Source organism: Passer domesticus, chromosome 1 (genome assembly GCF_036417665.1).
Source record: "Passer domesticus isolate bPasDom1 chromosome 1, bPasDom1.hap1, whole genome shotgun sequence".
Classification (NCBI taxonomy): Eukaryota; Metazoa; Chordata; class Aves; order Passeriformes; family Passeridae; genus Passer; species Passer domesticus.
The window spans coordinates 114,732,133-114,750,891 of record NC_087474.1 but is presented as its reverse complement, the minus strand read 5'-3'; the positions used below and the strand labels follow the sequence as shown (position 1 = coordinate 114,750,891).

General features: G+C 41.0%; 1 protein-coding gene across 6 annotated transcripts in view; it reads left to right on the top strand.

Moving 5' to 3' along the window:
* The first annotated feature begins 3,761 nt into the window (after nt 1-3,761).
* ANKRD29 (ankyrin repeat domain 29) overlaps nt 3,762-18,759 on the top strand; it is a 33,791-nt gene continuing 18,793 nt past the window's right edge. For 3 of the 6 annotated variants that reach the window (XR_010369513.1, XM_064435267.1, XM_064435257.1), the window contains exons 1-5: nt 3,785-3,889; nt 4,027-4,157; nt 9,477-9,587; nt 11,308-11,406; nt 13,089-13,187. Coding sequence is in view for 5 of the 6 variants with exons in the window: in XM_064435267.1 (XP_064291337.1) it covers nt 4,119-4,157; nt 9,477-9,587; nt 11,308-11,406; nt 13,089-13,187 (348 nt within the window). In the remaining variant the exon portion in view is untranslated. Of the gene's footprint in view, nt 3,890-4,026; nt 4,158-9,476; nt 9,588-11,307; nt 11,407-13,088; nt 13,188-18,759 lie in introns of all 6 variants that reach the window. The other 3 variants (XM_064435265.1, XM_064435276.1, XM_064435282.1) reach the window with 3 other exon arrangements.

Sequence of the window (18,759 nt, the reverse complement as noted above, 5' to 3'; positions counted from 1 at the left end):
AACATACACAGTTGTCTAAGAGGCAATGATCCAGGATTTTGAAATCATGCAGAGAGAACTAGAGTAGTAAAGAGCATTTATACCTTTAGCAAAATAAAAATAGAATTTGCTATTCACAGTAGCCAGGCTTATTACTGTTGTTGTCTGGGTAAAATTAGACTTCAAAATTTGTAACTGAAACTGCTGAAGCTTTCTCCACTTTACATTTTAAATTTCCTTTTTTTGTCATAGTTTGGGTAAAATAATTTATTTCTAGAAAAACACAGAAACCTATTTACATTTTAAAAATATTTAAATAACTAAATGTTAATGGAAGCAAATGTCCGAGGAGAGAAGACAATGCAGATACAGCTGAAATCAAGAACATTATGTTAAAATCTCCACCATTTGCAAAGCTTCAGAAAAAACAGTCACGATCAGCGAATAAATGTCAAGGACCTTCATCAATGATTTTTGTACAGGTGATATTGAAAGCAAAAGCATTGACATTATTGACATACAGCCATATGGGAAATGACAAAAGCTATTTCAGAAACATATTTGTCAATGCAATATCTTCTGAGTTGCACAGATGCAGTTGTGTGGCACACCCTGCAGTAAAGAGCTCTGGAGTCTGGAAGATGGCAGACAAATTTAACAACAGGTTTTTGAGATGGGGCAGAATCCCATGTCACAGTTCACTGAAGTTACAAAACACACATTAACCATCTTGTCTGCTGAAATGTATTTATCCATTTCCATACACAGCAGGCATACTTATATTGCTTCCTATTCACATTTCTAAATGGGTATTTGTTTATTTATTGCTGTTTTTTAAAGCAGATGGAAATTAATGTCATCTTTGCATAAAAAATTGTCGAGGTTTAGATTATAATCTCTGAAGGAACGTTTTTTTAACCCAGATTTTGTGCTATTTCTCTTAATCATCTATATATAGATGTGCTTGAACTGTTCTGGCTCAGGTAAGGTTTTTCTGTGACTTACACAGAATGGTTGGATCAGCTTTTAAATGCAGTAACTTAATTTGTTCTTGCAATTCATCTTAGGTAGCCTTCAGATTTGAACAAAACAACATGACTCAGGATATTTGAAATAATCGCTGTGATGAAATACTAGGTGAGAGGAATGCAGCTTGCTGCCCTGCAGATGAATTCTGCCAAGCAGCTAACAAATCCCAACCAGTCAGAGTATCTTGCAATCTTAAATATTCTGCCAAGACTAAAGAATAGAGGAGATGTGTAGCCCTAAAACACAGTATTCCCATGATAGTAACAAGCATTGAGTTTGCAGGGCCTCGGGAACTGAGGCTAGCCAGGTTTGCTCTTTTTAAACTTTTCTTGACCTCCCTCAATTTTGTTTTACATGGCTTATCTCTAACAGCAGCTTTTCAAATTGAAATGAGAATTAGTTTGGTTGTAATATGGAGATGCAGACCAGTGAAAAAAGAGTCAAACCATATTAGCAAATCTATAAAACTGAATCAGGCAGATCCTAGAGGGATGAAGAAGAAGAAGCCATTAACATGAACATCATAGTCCCTGAAATTACCAATTCCAGGTGCTACAGCTCACCATAACATCAGAATGAAACCACCAACTCTGGGACCTAGCAGAGCAGGGGAAAGGTGAGGATAACATCCAGAAAAGGAGTAAAAACTAGGAAGTGTATATAAGTTTTAACTGTAATGTTATTAATACTGAGTTTTTGATATGTTTAGATACCTTTCTTCTTCTGCTATCATTACATCTACTCTAGTAATTATTCTTATATTAGACTGTTAACATTCAGTTATAATAATTACAAATTCTTGGGTTTATATATATATATATATGAGGTGCATGTCCTCTGCCCATAAACAAGTGTAACAACAGGCAGACGTCTACATCAAAAAACATTGTTTCTACATGCTTTCTGGGATAAACTTTCAAGGAATCACTAAAAAGGAGCAAAATTTTTATATGTATTTCTGTATTCAACTGTTCTGACAAATTATTGTACCTAAATATGAAAACAGAAAAGTCACAGAAGACCATGTGCAACTGAAAATATGTGCAATTTCAGATTTTGGGGATATTAAGAAAGGCACTTTAAATTTTCCCCCTCGACACCCAAGATAAATACAGACCCAAAAAAACTATATTGCTTTCATCTCCTTTTTTGTTGTTCATCGAAAGGAATCTTTGGGGGTTTTTTGGTCATGAAATTTAATATTTGGGCTGATGAAAGTGAAAAGTTTGGCATGTTATTCACAAAAGATTGAATAAACATGGGGATTTTCCAAGGCTGAGGTAGGGAGTGTGTAGAGATCAGTAGTATTTTCCTCTTTCAGTGGACAATCATCACTGTGCAACTGGATTAGAGCAAGGATGACTCTCAGCTCTGCAATCTGCTGAATTTATTCAGCATTTTTAAGTTTAAGAGGAAAGCTGAGTGATCATCCAGGATCGTATGATCTCAGTAATTAAGGTTCACACCAGGCCATGCATTCTGAGATGAGCTGGTGCTATGAGCAGCTTTCATCTGCCTGCCTCCCGTTTGTTTCACTGTATGCACAGATGCACAGATGCACACTGCCTCAGGAAAAAGATCTGCAGAAACCCCTTCACTTGCAGATTTGTAGAATAAGCTATTTGGATCTCAGCACAAGTATTTTCTCTCAATGCACACGCATAATTTTCTCATGAATGGGATTTATGTGTGCACATCAAAAGAGGAAAATCCCTAAGGGCTCAGTTTAAACCAACAATAGCAAAGAAATTCAGGAATCTCTCACCAGAGCATGCCCTGCTTTGCCTACTTTATATCACGAAGACTTTGAATGAAATCTGTGGCATCCAGGCAAAACAGGACATGAAGTGGCTTTATGACTGTTCATTTTTAAAGGAATACAATTAAGCCCTTAAGAATTTACTGGCTTCCTAATGAGAGCAAATCAGCTGTGGGAGATGGTGATAGCTGGATGCAGGCAAGGTGAAGGAACGCTGACCCCCATCACAGGTTTGGGTGGCAGCACTGTGGCTGTACTCACAACAGTGAGCACTCTGAACACGTTTTGCTTAGATATGAAGGGCAGAGGCGGAGAAATACAAAAGTGGTGCTGTGCAGCTGGCATGAGCACTGAGGATAGGGCTGGGGCGAGGGCGCTTGGAGTTTGGAACATTTCAGTGCTATTCCTGAGCTACAGAGGCCTGATCCACAGGTCTAAACCAGAGGCTGAGTAGTGTGGGTCCCCCACCCTGGGGGCTGGCTTCTCAGGACGCTGCTGGAGCAGGGGCCCACTTGAAACAATACTAATATAACACTTGTTACAAAAAGTTATAAAATTTGTTGTTATTATAACTAACAACAACAACAATAGAACAATAATAACTACGCAACCAAAATAGCAATAGAATGTAATTTTCTGCAATTGCATAAAATTGTATGCTGATATAATTAGTATGTGTTCGAGTATAATTGATTCTATTATAATCTGATAAATTGATTCTATTATAATTGATTCTATTATCTAATATAATCTATTCTGCTAAGTAATAATGAGAAGAACAGCAACAACGATGTCAATAAAATAATAATAATGGTAATAATCATAATAATTATAATGATGATGATGATGATGATGATAATAATGATAATAATAATAATAATAATAATAATAAACAAATACTCTCTTCCAGCCCCAAAAAGACCCTTTCTAGAGCAATAGTAGCCAGCACCCCGTGAGCACAAAGTGCCTCGGGAGGAGGGAGGGAGGCGCCGGCCCCGCGCCCCGCCCCGGCCCCGCGCAGCCCGGGCGCGGAGCGGTGCGGGCCGAGCTGCGCGGGCGGGCGCGGAGCGGAGCGGAGCGGGGCGGAGGCGGAGCGCTGCGATGTGCAGGATGTCGTTCAAGGTGAGCCGGGCGCCCCAAGGGGAGAGGGGCGGGGGGATGCGCGTTTGGGTTCCCGCTTGGCGCTTGTCACGCCGGCAGCCCGCGGAGCGCTCTGTCGTATCCGTGCATTTGGGGGTTGATTTGTTTTATTTTTTTAGGAAAAACGAGGGTGGTGTAGGCAGGAAGGAGAGAAAGCAGTAACGTCCTTGCCGGGCTTTGGGGTGCCCCGGGAGTGCTGCGGTGGCAGCTGATGGAGCGGGCGCTTGTCACAGCTGACAGCCCCAAAAGGGTGCGTGCCTTGTGTTACATAAACTGCGAGCCTCCCGGAGCTTCCCTCCGGCTCTGGGCTGGCTTTACTCTGTGCTCTGGGTTTTGGTGCAGTCAGGAGCCTCCTCCTCACTTTTGCGACCATCTCTGCTGGTGTGGTTGTGTAATAGTTAGGAGGCAGTTTTTATCCGTGCTCTTCCTTTCAGGCTGTGGTGGCCACTGAAGCCACACTGGTTGGTTCCCTTTGCCAGCTATGATTCCTGTCACTTTTTGTACTTTTTCCATCCAAACCCACGCAAGAGCAGTCATTGCAAAAGATTGCCCTAAAGAAGTTTTTTAATCTAAGGACAGGATGAATAAGGTTATTTGGCAAAGAGGGAAGCAAGCAGCAATTTACTAATGATGTTAACAGATAATATTTATGATGGATGTACATCTTCTCTGTTATGCACTTTCTGGATGCTGTGCTTGCCCTTCTCTTATTGATCAGCAGCTCAGTGCCAGTCCTTTGCCATATTGCTTGTGTTGCATTTTTTGATTTGATGGATTATTCCCTGTACTTGCCTCTCTCCCGTCAGGGTATCTCCCCCCTGGAATGCTGGTGCTTTGATGTCACCGTGTCAGTTCAGTGGTGGCGCAGCAGGTGGTTCCCACCTGCATTTAAAGCCCTCCCATGGAGGCAGCAGAGAACCTTTGCTCCAGGGGCACTTCAGTCTTACGCTTGGTGGTGAAATCATGGAATGCCTTGGGTTGGGAGGGACCTTAAAGATCATCATGTTCCAGCCCTCTGCCATAGGCAGGGACACTTTCTACTAGACCAGGTGGCCCAAAGCCCCTTCCAGCCTGACCGTGGACACTTCTAGGGATGGGGCATCCACAGCTCCTCTGGGTAACCTGTTCCAGTGCTCACCACCTTCACAGTAAAGAATGTTTTCCTAATATCCACTCTAAAACTACCCCCTTTCAGTTTAAAGCCACTTGTCCTTGTCCTATCAGCACATGCCCTTGTAAAAAAGTCCCTCTCCTCTTGCAGGTCCGTTTAGCCACTGGAAGCCTGCTCTAGGGTCTCTTCAGAGCTTTCTCTTCTTCAGGCTGAACAACCTCAATTCCCTCAGCCTGTCTTCATAGGAAAGGTGCATCTTCATGGCCTTCTTCTGAATTTGCTCCACCAGGTCCACATCCTTACGTTGGGGACCCCAGAGCTGAACACAGCACTCCAGGTGTGGTCTTACCAGAGCAGAATTGAGGGAGAATCACTTTCCTCATCCTGCTGGTCTTGATTCCTTTGATGTAACACAGGATACACTTGGCTTTCTGGACTGCAGTCTCTGTGGTCATCCCCTTTTTGGTCCTGCTTTGGTCTCATACCTCATTTCTTTTTTTTCTTAGTTTTTCTGTCCCTTCATTCTGTCTGTGTGAGTTTTTTCCCACCTCCATTTCTCACAAGCATTCACTCTAACAGCCCCATGTTCCTGGTGATGCCAGCTTCTTTTTCTTTTTTATCATTTTTTGGCTTCCTTGTTTATTTAACTTGTTCTTCAGGTCTTAGTTTCTGTTCTATTCCTATAAGATCCTTTTCTGTGCCCTATTTCTCACACTGTATTCCCTCAAGTTTTCCTGTTCAAAGTAGCTCACTGCTTTCCCTTCCCTCTGAAGAAGTGGAAACCATACTTCCCTCTCTCTGTTTTCTCTCCCTTTCCTGTGACATTTTGTTTGGCAATTTCTCTTTCTCTCAGATAATGAACTTAACTTGGATTCTTACTGTTTGCCACAGGCTGTTCACATTTTCCATCTTATTATCCTACTTACCCATGGCATAGCATTTATCTTTTTTTCTCACACAAATATCCTCTCTTCTGCCACTTTTTGCCTGACTAAACAACATTTATATATTGAATCACCTTTCCTTCTTATCAGGATCCTTCATGTAGGATATATTGCTATCTAATAGAGAACTCTGCTCCTAAGTTGCGCTAGCCTTTTCCATCATGCTTGATCCTGGTTTCCAGTTCTTCTTCTTCTTTAAACTTTTCACTCAATTCCTCCTTCCCATTAGGACTGGTTTGGAAACTAAGAAAGAAAAGGGAAATTTCTTGCATTTTTCCAGCACAAGGAACAAGCCAGTGGGTGGACTAGCATTCTCTTTCTCCTTTCTTTTCTTTCCCTTTGTCTATTGCCCCTTTTCTTTCCCTGTTTAAGAACTGCACTCTTCCTCCTCAGCAGTCACCCCACTGTCACCTGCCCTTTCTCTGCAAACAGCAAATCAAAGGTAGGGCAGGGAGCAGGAGCTGGTGGTCACAGCATTTAAATTATACTTTCCCCCTCAATATTCCTGAAATGACACAGACACCTTAGCACAATTCATTATTTTCTGTATCTCTGCAGAGAAATGGTTTTGTCAGATTTATAATAGATATTGTCCTCTAGACCATTTTTGAAAAAATGTTTCTTCCAATGCCAATACAGCATGAATATAATGCCAGCTTTTCATCTTTGGGCTCTCATAAAAGCATACAAACAATCAGAATTATTAGCACAGCCAGATTTTAAGATAAAATTTTAGAGAACTTGATGAAGTGAAGGAACTTTTATCCTGAAAGTTGCTGATGCTTGCACAAGTGACATCATGAAACAAGCAATTTTCATGAAAGTTATTAGCTAATAATTTTCAAATGTCTATTACATTCTGCTCCCAGATTGTCAGTGCTGAGGATCATTGTTTACTTTAAGGATACTTTGGGAGCAGACTGGCTTTATGATAGGAATTACATAAAAATTTTGTCCAATTAATCTTTTGAAATTCAACATTACCTCTCCCTAGGAAGAATCTGATGAGACATGACTGAGTTCACAACCAAACAACAGCAGTCACATCCTGCAGCTATAAACCCATTTATTCCTAAAAAATAATTCAATTAATTGGAATATTAACCCCAAAATGCTGTCTTACATTTTGCCTACCAGTCCTGTCAGTATTGCTGATGAAAATGAAGACCACAGAGATATAAACTGCCACACAATACACAGTGAGGCTGTACTTGTAAGGTGCCCAGATCATCTGAATTATTTTGCACTTTCATTCATCTTACCAGGTACAATAGCTCACATTTGCATCTGTTTTTTTTTTAATCCAGTCACTGGATGGTTGATAGTCTGAGTGTGCTGTATACTCTACTTTTATACAAGGGATCCCAAGCAACACGGGGGCACAAGGAGAAGTAAAAGTGCTTAGTAGGAGTCAGTTCAAATGGGAAAAAACTTTGGTTTTTGTCCTTGGTGCACTGAAGAATTCTTCTATTCCTTGAGTCTGTTCCAAAGTATAAGGACAACTCTGCTGGAGGGCTACTGTAGGACTTACAGGAGAGAAAAAAGAGGTAGGAATTTATGACTCATAAGGCCAAAGACTTTGAACTTCTCTACTTCCCGTCCAGGGTCACACTGGACATTTAGTTCTCTTCTCACGTGAACTGGTGAAAGCAGGTAAGAAGCTCCTGGATATGGATTCAAGGTCACCTGTCCAGTGAAAGTGGGGTGTATGATAATCCATAATAAAATGCAGTCTGCTACTGTGCCCATGTAGTTAAAACTGGAGTGGATTAAATAAATATTTTCCTTTATGGATGTATTGCCGTGCCTCTAAATTTTCTAAAACTTTAAGGCATAGTTTGGGACAATAAAAGGTAAAGAATTTGATTGTCCATTCTGTAAGGTCTAAACATAATTCTTTTGCAATAGCTTTCCAGTGAATATCATAATAACAAAGCCAATAAGAAAATATTCCTAACTGCCAGCTTTATAAATAAATATCTATCTAATAAATCAGAGCAGAAAGGGCAACATGAGCCCTGTGTGTTTAGGTAAATTGTTGCTTTTACATGAAATTTTAGTGGTTCTAAGGGCAAAGATAGGAAGACACTACAGTGTTGCCCGCAAGGAGGGTATAAACTGCTGTCTCTACCTTAATCAACATTATCTACAGATTCTCCAGGGAAATGCAACAGCTGTGAAGAGAAGATCAGATTTTAGTTTATTGTGCTTGCTAAAATTTTCAGACTCCTACCCCTGTGTGTACTGGTACAAAAATACCACTATCAGTTTATAGGAAGTGACTTATAATTTATTGAATGGTTGGAACATCTCTCAGCTGCCAATTTTCCAATCTATTAATATTAAAAATGCAACCCATGGAAAGTGCTCAGTGTGACAGACCTGAGATAGATTCAGATTCATGATTCATGTGTCTGCTGGTTTCTGCAAATTTTATTGTCTTCATGTCAGTGAAGGAAGCAATTTAAACTGTGCTGTATTTGTGCATTTTAATTATAAAGCATAAAACTATTGAATCCTGACTCCCTGCCACATTACATGTGTGCATTGACATTTAGACAAGTGCCTACATAATTTCTGAAGCTGGATGATTGACTTTAATATCGACTCTGCACTCTCTCTGGGTTATCCTGAAGGCAGGGTTTGCTGCAAAGCAATGCCCCTGGGTATTTTGACTCTGCTTTGGTGTGACTATTGGTGAAGTGATGTTTTACACCTCTGTAGATGGTTTGGGCCCTTATTAAGAAATCAACAGCATGAGCCTGCTCTAGGATACATATCATTGCCATCATGGCGTTTCCCCCACACTTCACCCCTGACAGTGCTTACCTGTCAAGGCAGAATATTGGCAGCTGTCTGCATCGATCAGGTAAAGAGGATGGGAGCAAAGGCATGTCTTTTCTTTCTGTCCTTTTCCTGTGCTGGAGCAGTCATCATTCACTCCTGCCCAGGAGATATTGCACATGCCCACAGTCCCAGGGTGTTCATTCCAGGCAGGAGGTTGAACAAGCAGTCTGGGAGATGCATGAGCAATACTTTTCCTATATTGGAACTTTGTGTGCAGAAAAGAAGGAGATGACAGAGAGTTAATCTGAAGCCCAAGAGGATGTCCTGCAGCAGGACATGTCAGCAGGATGCTTCAGCCTAACTGTGGCCAGCCCCACCATAGAAGCAGACAATACAGGCATCACTGAGCATGTTGTTTTCTGTGATATTTCCCTGTGGATCTGGCCTAGCATCATCATTTCTTATTACAGAGCAATCTAAGAGACTGCCATAGACACAAGGAAGACTTGAAATAACATGAGGAAGCACAGGAAGACTGGTCTCTATAATTGCAAAAAGAAATTAAATTAGCTTCCTTTCCATGCTCTGGGTTTTAAAAAACAGCACATTAAGCTGAAACTTTCCTGTCTTGAATGCAGAATGTATGCAATGTGTATGCTTGCCCAGTGTATTTCCCAAAGTGATTTATTTCTGCTTTCTTTTTTTATTTTTCCTTTTTTTCCACCAGAAAGAAACACCACTTGCCAATGCTGCATTTTGGGCTGCAAGAAAAGGAAACCTGGCTCTCCTCCAGCTGCTGCTGAACAGTGGGCGAGTAGATGTGGACTGCAAAGACAGCGTATGCACGCAATGCACCTACAGCCACAGCACTCATTTTGCATCACTTTCCATAGCCCACCATGCAGAGGGTGTAGTTGGGATCTAACATGAAACATATGAATGTCTTATGGTACTTCAGGATGATTTAAAACCCTCTCCTGTCAGTAATCAAGCTTGAAACTCAAGATAAAATAGTGTGATGATTTACATCAGTGGCAAGGGGTTAAGAATTTGCCAGCACTCAAAAATGTGTCTTACACAGTTATTTGTGGTGCTGACATTAAAAACACACATCCTAGCACCTCAGGCTTCTCTTTGCAAAGAAATGTCATTGTAGTAATAGATCACAGCAAAGAGTTGGCTGAATTGAGCCCAGGTAGCAATGATTCTGTCAGCCAACAGACCTCCTCATAATTAGAACAACTGCTGGCCCCCTAAATTCTTCCTCTCCACCCAATCTCTGGACTGGGCACCAACATGAAGGCAGAAGATTGCCAGGCAAGAGGAGCCCAGACCCATGACAGATTTCATGGGAATTTCCTTATTGTAACTGACATGGGTTGAAATTAGTTTTGAGATTGGAAATGGGTTGATTACACAGATAATGAGCAGGTCTTTCTATTCTGCCTACAGTGCATGGTGAGATACTTGATTGTGCTAATCTGAGTCAAAGAGCAAGGGGAAAAGGAGGGTGAGAAGTTCCAGGTTTCTTTTGTTTGGCATTGGGACTGACTGACACAGAGTCATGCTGGTGTTGGTAAGGATTAATGCCACTTCCAACCAAAACATGTACTTGTCACAGCTTCTCTCACTTTGAATACCTTCAAAGTGTAAGAGATTTTTCTAAGACCATTGACTTTAACGTATCTTCTCATTTTCATTCCATTTTTGCCCTGTAGGCAAGTATTTGTCCTGCAGTACTTCTGGAGCTGGTGCTATGACTGTCCTTCTGACAAGGGAGGGAAGGTTGTTCAAATAGAGGCTTGTAGTAAAAAGGACAGAGATCAATATGAAAAAATAGAGTCACTACTGTTCATTTTTTCTCAAAAGAAGGCTAACTTTGGACAAGAACTTACACACTACACTGTATTAATGGTTGTATCAGACATGCACGTTTTCTAGACTAAACTAATTTTTTACAACTAAGACTGTATGCTTCTTTTTTGTAATGTCACCCATTCCTTCTTTAAATTGAGCTGTTGTGTGTGAATGGTTTTGAAGGATGTGTTTCATCCTTATGCATGTGGTTTCTGCATATTGTCCATACACTGCATACATATAAATCTTACTTCTTTCCCTGGAAGTGACCTTATAATGTACTGAGGGAGCTGAACACAGATTTTTGTACAGAAAGTTCTCTCTTATGATGTAAAGAGTCACTGAGTGAGTTTGCTCTCATTATTTGGATAGGGAATTACTGTTCAAATCACCCAGCCCCTTCTCCTGACTATGACTCAGAATTCTAAGTGACTCAGCTGAGTCACTCAGCTCCTGTGTCTGAGGTTATTCTTCTGGAAATGATGAAAAGAACTTCGAGATTCTCTGCTTAAAAAGAGAGGGGAAAAAAGCTGTTTAGAAACAAACCCCATTCTTTTTATACTTGTTGCACTTATTTTGGGACAATAAGGTATCATAATTTCCCTCCAGCTTTTTGGCAGAGATGCTGTCTCATCCAGACAGCCTGATTCATTGTTGTAGGTGTCTGTTGAAGGTACTGACTTGTTTTTCCTTACTCCCAGCTTGGCACAACAGCTCTGATGGTAGCCTCTTACTATGGCCACATAGATTGTGTACGGGAATTGGTGTTGCAAGGAGCAGATATCAATCTGCAGAGAGAGGTAGGATTCAAACAGGGCTTGATTAAGTGACTGTTGGTTTGTTACAAATAATAAGAGTGTTGTCTGGTGCTTGTTGCCAATTGTTTCTTTGTCACTTGCTGTATAGTGTATTTCTAACATGTATAACTGGCTCTGTTCCCAGGACATCAGGGAATCAGATATCTGAAGTTTACAACAGAAAATCAGATGCCAGAGGTGCATTTATAACAACACATTTTCAGCACATCTGGTTGGTGAGGGTCAGTTACATCTGGGATGTAACACCCCAGGACTATTCCATTTCTGTATTTGCAGGTTCACTTTTTGGCACAACAGTTTACAGATCTCCAGATGGGATAAATAATAAGAAGACCTTTACCTTTTGATTTGCAGCCTGGTCATTAAAACAGAGTGGATGCCATTGCTAGCACAGGGATTTTTTTTCATTTTGTATGTTTTGGAGTTTCTGCCTTTTAGTCTGAGCCAACTCATCTCTAGCAGTCACACAGCTTTATCACCCATACACTTTCCTGCATCTGTGCTTGGCATTCAAGACCTGTCTTGCACTATGACATCAGCATGGAAGGAACATCAGCAACTGATTTTTTTGGGAAATTGCCTTTCATTCATATTCCATGCAGACAATTGTAAGGATTGCAGTTGCTCTGGTCTGTGTGTTGGCTGCACAAAGAGCAGAATTGCTCTGGGACAACTATTGGTTTTAAGAGAAGAACAGTTTAAGGAGGGCATGAAATTACATGGGATGGTGGCAGGTCATGCAGGATAGCAGAGTGCTCATTGCTCAAACAGTACAAGCCAAGGTTTCTTACTTTCCTTGGTTACCTGGAACCAAAGCATTAATCTCATGCTGACATCTGCAAGTTACTGAGTCAGTGAATGCCCTGTTTGATGATGTAGGTGTCTTTGCACTTACTGGCCTAAACTTGCTCTAACCATGATTGTCGGTGTCTTTCAGTGGGGTCTTGTTCTAACAAAGCATGTACTTAAATACGTCCCTTCCCTTAGGTAAACATTGCTTGGAAAGAAGCAACAAAAGAAAAAGTTAAGAACAGTTTTATGGAGCTGCTCTTGATTATCACTCAGGAAATACTGATTCAACAAGCCAACAAAAAAGAAAAACACTAAAAGCCTCCAAAATCACTCTGTTGCAGAAAGGGAGCAAAACAGATGAAGTTTAAGTGCTAAAGACCAATGGCACTGTTCTGCAACTAAATGCAGTTACTCCAACCAGTGCTCTTGTTCTCTGAAGTTGCTGTGAAGCTCAGGGAAGTGGGAGTCCCATAAATGTGCCCAGAAGAGTGGGCTCTGAAATGATCTAAATGGAGCCATGTGCTATTGTAAAAGCTTGGGGCACTGGAGTGAATTTCAGATCTTGCTCCCATTTCCTGTAGTTTCTACATGGGGTGAGAGAGCCCAAAGTCAGAAAAGCCTGCATCTATCTTCCTTCCCTTCCTTCCCTTCCTTCCCTCCCTCCAAAGTCTATGGTGCTGGACAGATTTTTCAGTGCAATGGGAAGAAGACTGAGTTAGGATACCTGGTGTCCTCTGGAGTCTTCAAATTCATCTTGTCTTTTCAGCTGATATTCAACTGATTTAGCTCAATACTTTTTAATTTGAAATGTCTATACTTCAGTCAAGTGTGTTATGTGTTTGTTACTATTTTAATCCATTTTTCCTTTACAGTCAGGTGCAACTTCTCTGTTCTTTGCTGCACAGCAAGGCCACAATGATGTAGTGAAGTTTCTCTTTTCATTTGGAGCCTCCACTGAATTTAAGAATAAAGTAAGATGATGGGTCTATTTTTGCATGCTGATACTCTCTGACAGTCAAGGCTGGGTTTTTGTATTCACGTGAAACATGACAGGGAAGTGTTAAGATGATGAAATTTCCTCACGTGAACATTTTTGAGTAATGCAACACATTGTGAAATATTAACTTTGGACTAGCTTTTCCTACCTAGACTTAATGACATAAGTTAATCAAGGTCCCTTGACAGTGATATCAGTCTTTCTTCATAAACCATCCTCCAATACAGGGTCAAAGAGTCTTTTTGCACATACCAGGTAGGATCCTGATTTAGGTGTTTATGTACTTTGGTTGCATAGAACTTGCATTTCATCAATGCTGGGATGTCTCTGCATGCCACCATTGGATATATAAGAATATAATGCTTTCAGTTCCCCCTAAATTCCCACCTTCCCATCTGGCACAAGAAGATGAGATGCACCCCAGAGCCTTTATTTCTTTGTTCAGGCAGGTTCTTTCCAAAATCTTGTTTAGAAGAGCCAAAAGCTCACACCTTGTGGGGCAACAGCAGCAAGATCAGCAGTTCATCACTGGCAGCAGTACATCAACCCAGTTTTTTTTTTTCCCAAGCCAGTATTAGCACCTCTGCTTTCAGCAAACAGGGGAAAAGCAACATATTTTCAATAATATTTTCAATACTTGTCCTTGACATGCTGCCTGCATTTTGAAGTGTTCCCATTATCTGGGGAGGAGGACACTTGTCAGTCACTTATCCTGGGATCCCTAGTGATGTATTTGAAGAAGCAGTAGTTCTTTACCTCACAGTAATCAATTTCTCAAGATATTTTAGTCTATGATTTGAATAATTCTCTCAATCTATACCTACTTTCTGGAGTCCCTGGAAATACAGGCTCTAAATACAAGGGAATTGATGGAACATCAGAAAATCAGCTCCTTATGCTCCAGGGGCTACAAATCCTGTTGTTTTGTGGTCAGAGTTCACACATGCCCATTGAGGAGGATTCTGATTCCCCAGGGAGCTGTGCTTGTGGTGAGCAACTCTCTGACCACAGCAGCAGCCAGTAATAAAAGCATGAATGAAATTGTGGCTGTTTAACACAACGTGCAGTGCAGCTGTGGAAGCTGGCAGTGCAGGAGGTTGCAGCGTTAAATACAACAGCTGTATCTTACAGTGCTGGATAATCTCATGTGGGACAGATTTCTTGGGTAAGGTTGCACATTAAAATAAATTACTTTTATTTCAGGGTATGGGTGAGGGTTAGCAAGATTCAGAGGGGTCATCTTCCCTTGCAATCAGCTGGCAAGTCAGAGGCTCAGTACCTCATTCTGTCTAGAGAGACAGTTATGTCTTCGCTCAATCTTTCCACAGCCTGCGAACTAGGAGTCTGTGAAGAGGCCAAGATTTGCTCCAGGAGGTGAACAGCCGGCTTGAAATTCTCTGATCCTTCATGGCAATATCAATCAATCATGGCAAAAAGAATCAATCTTTTATGAAGCATGCCATGTGAAACACTAGGACAGATAAAAGAGAGAAAAAAAAAAATCTAAATTATAAAAGAATATCCCTGTGTCCAGCTGCTCCAAATGGCTTCCATCTTTGGACAAATGCAAGTTTGGGGTCTACTGTTACTCACCTTGAAAATTTCATTACAGACCCTCTTTTTCTGCCTGACCCTGCTTCTGAGCCCAGCCTGACTGGCCCATATGCCAGTCCCAAGTATCTTTTAAGCTTCTGGTTGCTCTTCTCCAGGCCACAGCTTTCTGTTACATCCAGACAAGCTGGTTGAAAAGTATCACCAGCTCCCAATGGGTGTAACAGGGGAAACTGGCATGTGATGTGCATGTGAGATGATTTTCCTGCAGCATCACCTAGCGTGTGCCTGAGCAGGAGGCACCAGTCAGGTGTAGTGCATGGACAGTCCACATCTTCCACTGTATCAATTCAATCTTCTGATTTAATAATGTGGTTTTCATAGGTTGGAATAATTCCATCGTTCTGTTAACAGGTGACCAAGGTGACAGGCTCCTCTATCCCTCCCAAACCCCAGAAACAATATAATTGATAAAATACACCTTTTCAGGTTAGGGACAGGGCATTTTCTCACTAAGACATTCATCTGGGAGCACCACTGGAAAAGTTACGGCTGATCCTGCTTTTAATGAGCAGTGCAAAATGAATCCATTTGCAAAGAATATATATATTTATATTATAAATTACTACATTAATTTGGAATAAGCACACAAATTGAATGTGTCCTAGAAAACAGAGACTTAACTAAGGAAATGCAAAGCCCAACATCTTTTTCATGTACTTATCTGTAAATTGTGATTACTACATTTGTTACTCATATATATGAGAATTCTGGAGAACTGTCTTAACACAGGCATGCAATTCTTGTTAAGCCTTGCATCATTAGAATTGATATTTGCTATGGCAGGCAAAGTAAAACTATTCTCAAATAGTGTAATGAAGTAATTTGCAATAAATGCTGATGTTCTAAAGAGAATGAATAGTACTACTGAAGGTTAATTATTATATAATTATTATATATAATATTAGTCATTAATATTATTCTGCATTGTCCCAGTCTGACATCCATAGAAATATTTAACATAGGTTGATTTTTTTTCCTTTATTCTGATAGATGTGATTAGCATGTGAGATCTTAAAAAGCATGGTGGCACATTTTTCTGAGCAGTACTGCAGGTTGAACAGTATGTCAGAGGCTGTTTTTCAGCAGGCAGTGATTGCAGAAGATCAGTTCTCGTCCTCTGTACCACATTTAAGAGATGGTAAAATAAGGTATAATTCTGAGCTGTTTCAGGTGATGATGACAGAGGAAAGGGGTCAGAAAATAGACAGGGAAGTGTACAGCACTTAGCATGTTCTTACCCAGTGCTGCTGTTCCAAATATTTTCACTGCAGATTGGCAGCTGCTGTTATGTGCTGGCAGTGAGGAGGGCAGACCCTGGGGAGGGCAGAAAAATGGTTTCAGGGGGAGAATTGCAGAGGTGGCCGAGAAAAGTCCAGCTCCTATCTGAGCTGGAAATATTTGCAGTGCAGGATTAATAGAAGCTTCATTGTGTCAGGAAAACAGGATATGAGCAAGAAGTGAACCCAAGGCAACGTGCCATCTCTGGGAGGTTGCACAGTGGCCTCCTGCCCACTGCAGAAGGGGTGATAGCCCCAGGAGCCCCTCAGTGCTTGCTGACATGGCCAGCTCCCATTTGCTGCCCTGCTCAGAGTTTCCAAGAGGCTTGCCAGTACCAAAGACACTGCTTCAGCTTTTTACTTATCTCAGCTGAAGCCAAAAAGGAAAGAGGTAATCACGTTTGAAAAGGATGTTAAAACTCTGTCATTTACTTATTTTTTATTTTTTTTATTCCCCACAACTTATCTGCTTTCCCTATGGTCTGTAAAGCATTGGGGTCTTCAGCTAGAGCTTGCTGGAGTTAAGTGTAAGAGAAAACCAGATGGAAGCTCAGGAGAGGCAAGAGGAGGACTGAATAATAAACCATCGCACTGTTTGACAATTCTTTGATTTAACTGTTGTCTTATCACATGGTCAATGAAAAAGCTTCCTGTCTCCAGCTTCCCTTTCTTACAGAAAGACGTATATCTAATTTTTCACAGTGGTACCCCCAGCTCAGAGCATGCAGAGGAATCCCACTCCCTTCTGCTGAATGTGTTCAGCTTCATATATCAGACAGACAGTAGAGCAGGCCTTAGAGCTCAGCTGTCCTCCTGATCAGGGACCAGATCTTCCAGCCCAGGAATTGTTACCCACTTCTCTCTGCCTCAGTAAATATTTGATTCAGAGTGGACAGATGAAACTGGGGACTATCCAATGATCCTCTTCTAACCCCTGGACTCTGATCAGACTGACCTAGGAAAACTTGATCACTTTACTCTGAAAGATCCAAATGGTGTATTTTGGAATTGTGTCACTCTTGCAAAAAAAAAAAAATTATTTGTCTAAAACTGTTCACTGGGTTGAACCAAACACTTGGTCAGGAACCCCTTTTTGAATTAATTAGACATGTCTTGAGAGAGTGTTGCCATTCTTAAACCCCAAGCTGTCAAATCTCCCCAGGTGAGATCACACATTGGGATTCCAAGAGTTGCGCTTCAGCTCTGCTGTGCCAGCTGGAGTTATCTTTGCAGGCCTGCCTCTTATTTGGGACCTGTCACTTTGTTCCCTACAGAAATTATGATAATAACCAAACAATCTTCTAAAAATAACAGGAGTTTGTGGAAAAAACAAGAATTTTAGAAAACAAAAGCCAGACCATAAAGCAGTAAACAAACTTTTCCCAGATGCAACCAACTGAGCATGTCTATTTACCATCCATACATGTAACTTTAGTATTTTTAAGCTTCCTAAAACTTTTCCTTCCATGCCTCTCCACAGAGGACCTTCAGTCTGGATAGCACAGTTTCTCTTCTTAATTCACTAACCTTTCTCTCTCAACATTGTTCAGAGAAAACGTCTTAAAAATTTCTTTGGGTTTTTTTGTTTTGTTTTGTTTATAGCCCTTTGATCCAGTAAATCACCCCTTGAACAAAGTGGCTTTGGGGAGAGGAAATAGGTTACATGAAGCTATTAGTTTTTCCATTGTCTTTTAAGTGTGTATAAGGTGTTTTTTTAATCCAAGAACAATTGTGATTGCTTTTGTGTTTTGTTCCAGCAGTTCCCATTAAGTTACAGTAGTTTAATTTGGCAGGAAAGTCTAATTTCTCATAAGAGAAACTTAACTCCACTGACCTGATTACACACTGTACTTAGTCAAATAACCCAGAATTAATAGGCAATTCATAGACTGTCACCCAACAGCCTCACATCTCTGGCTTTGCTGACACCCAAGCCTTCTTTTCTTTTCAATTTTTTGGCAGGAAGGGTGAATATGAAGTTTTGGGGGTAGCTATAAACAGTGCCTGAGGGTTAGTTCAGTCATGCCAGAGCTTGAATTTTCACCAGGCTATTACAGCCATAAAATTGCACCATTGATTGATAAATTTGATTGGTACTTCTCATTATAGAAGATACATTTGGTCACTTGAGCTGCAACTTCTTTTGTGGATATCTGTCTGTGTGGAAAATTTCAAACAACTTTGGGGTTGTTTCAGAGAACAATTCTAGGACAAAGCACAGTCTTGTGCCCACATTAATAGCAGCTCTAGAAACAGTTTAGATTAAATACTTTAGATTATTTTGTGGAGGAGAGGCTTGAGACTGGGAGAAGGCTAGGGAGGAGAGAGAAGACCTATGGAGGGGGCATTTTGGAGTATGCATCATCTTTGCATGATGGCCTGGTGCCATCCCAGGCAGATGACAAGAAATTGTTCTCCATAGCTGTGTCTGAAATACTAGTAATTTCTGAGTGGGGCACAGCACATTTAAGATGGCAAGACCCATGTTTGTTGTCTCAGTTGTTTGAGCTGGTTTGGAGTCAATCACCAGTGACACTGAGGTGTTTCCCTTCTCAGTTGGCTCCCAAGGGAATGTTTCTACAAGGAGGGTTTGATGCATGTGCCTAGGTCTCCCTTTAGTGGTGATGTGGAGTAACTCTAACTGCCTGGGATTGA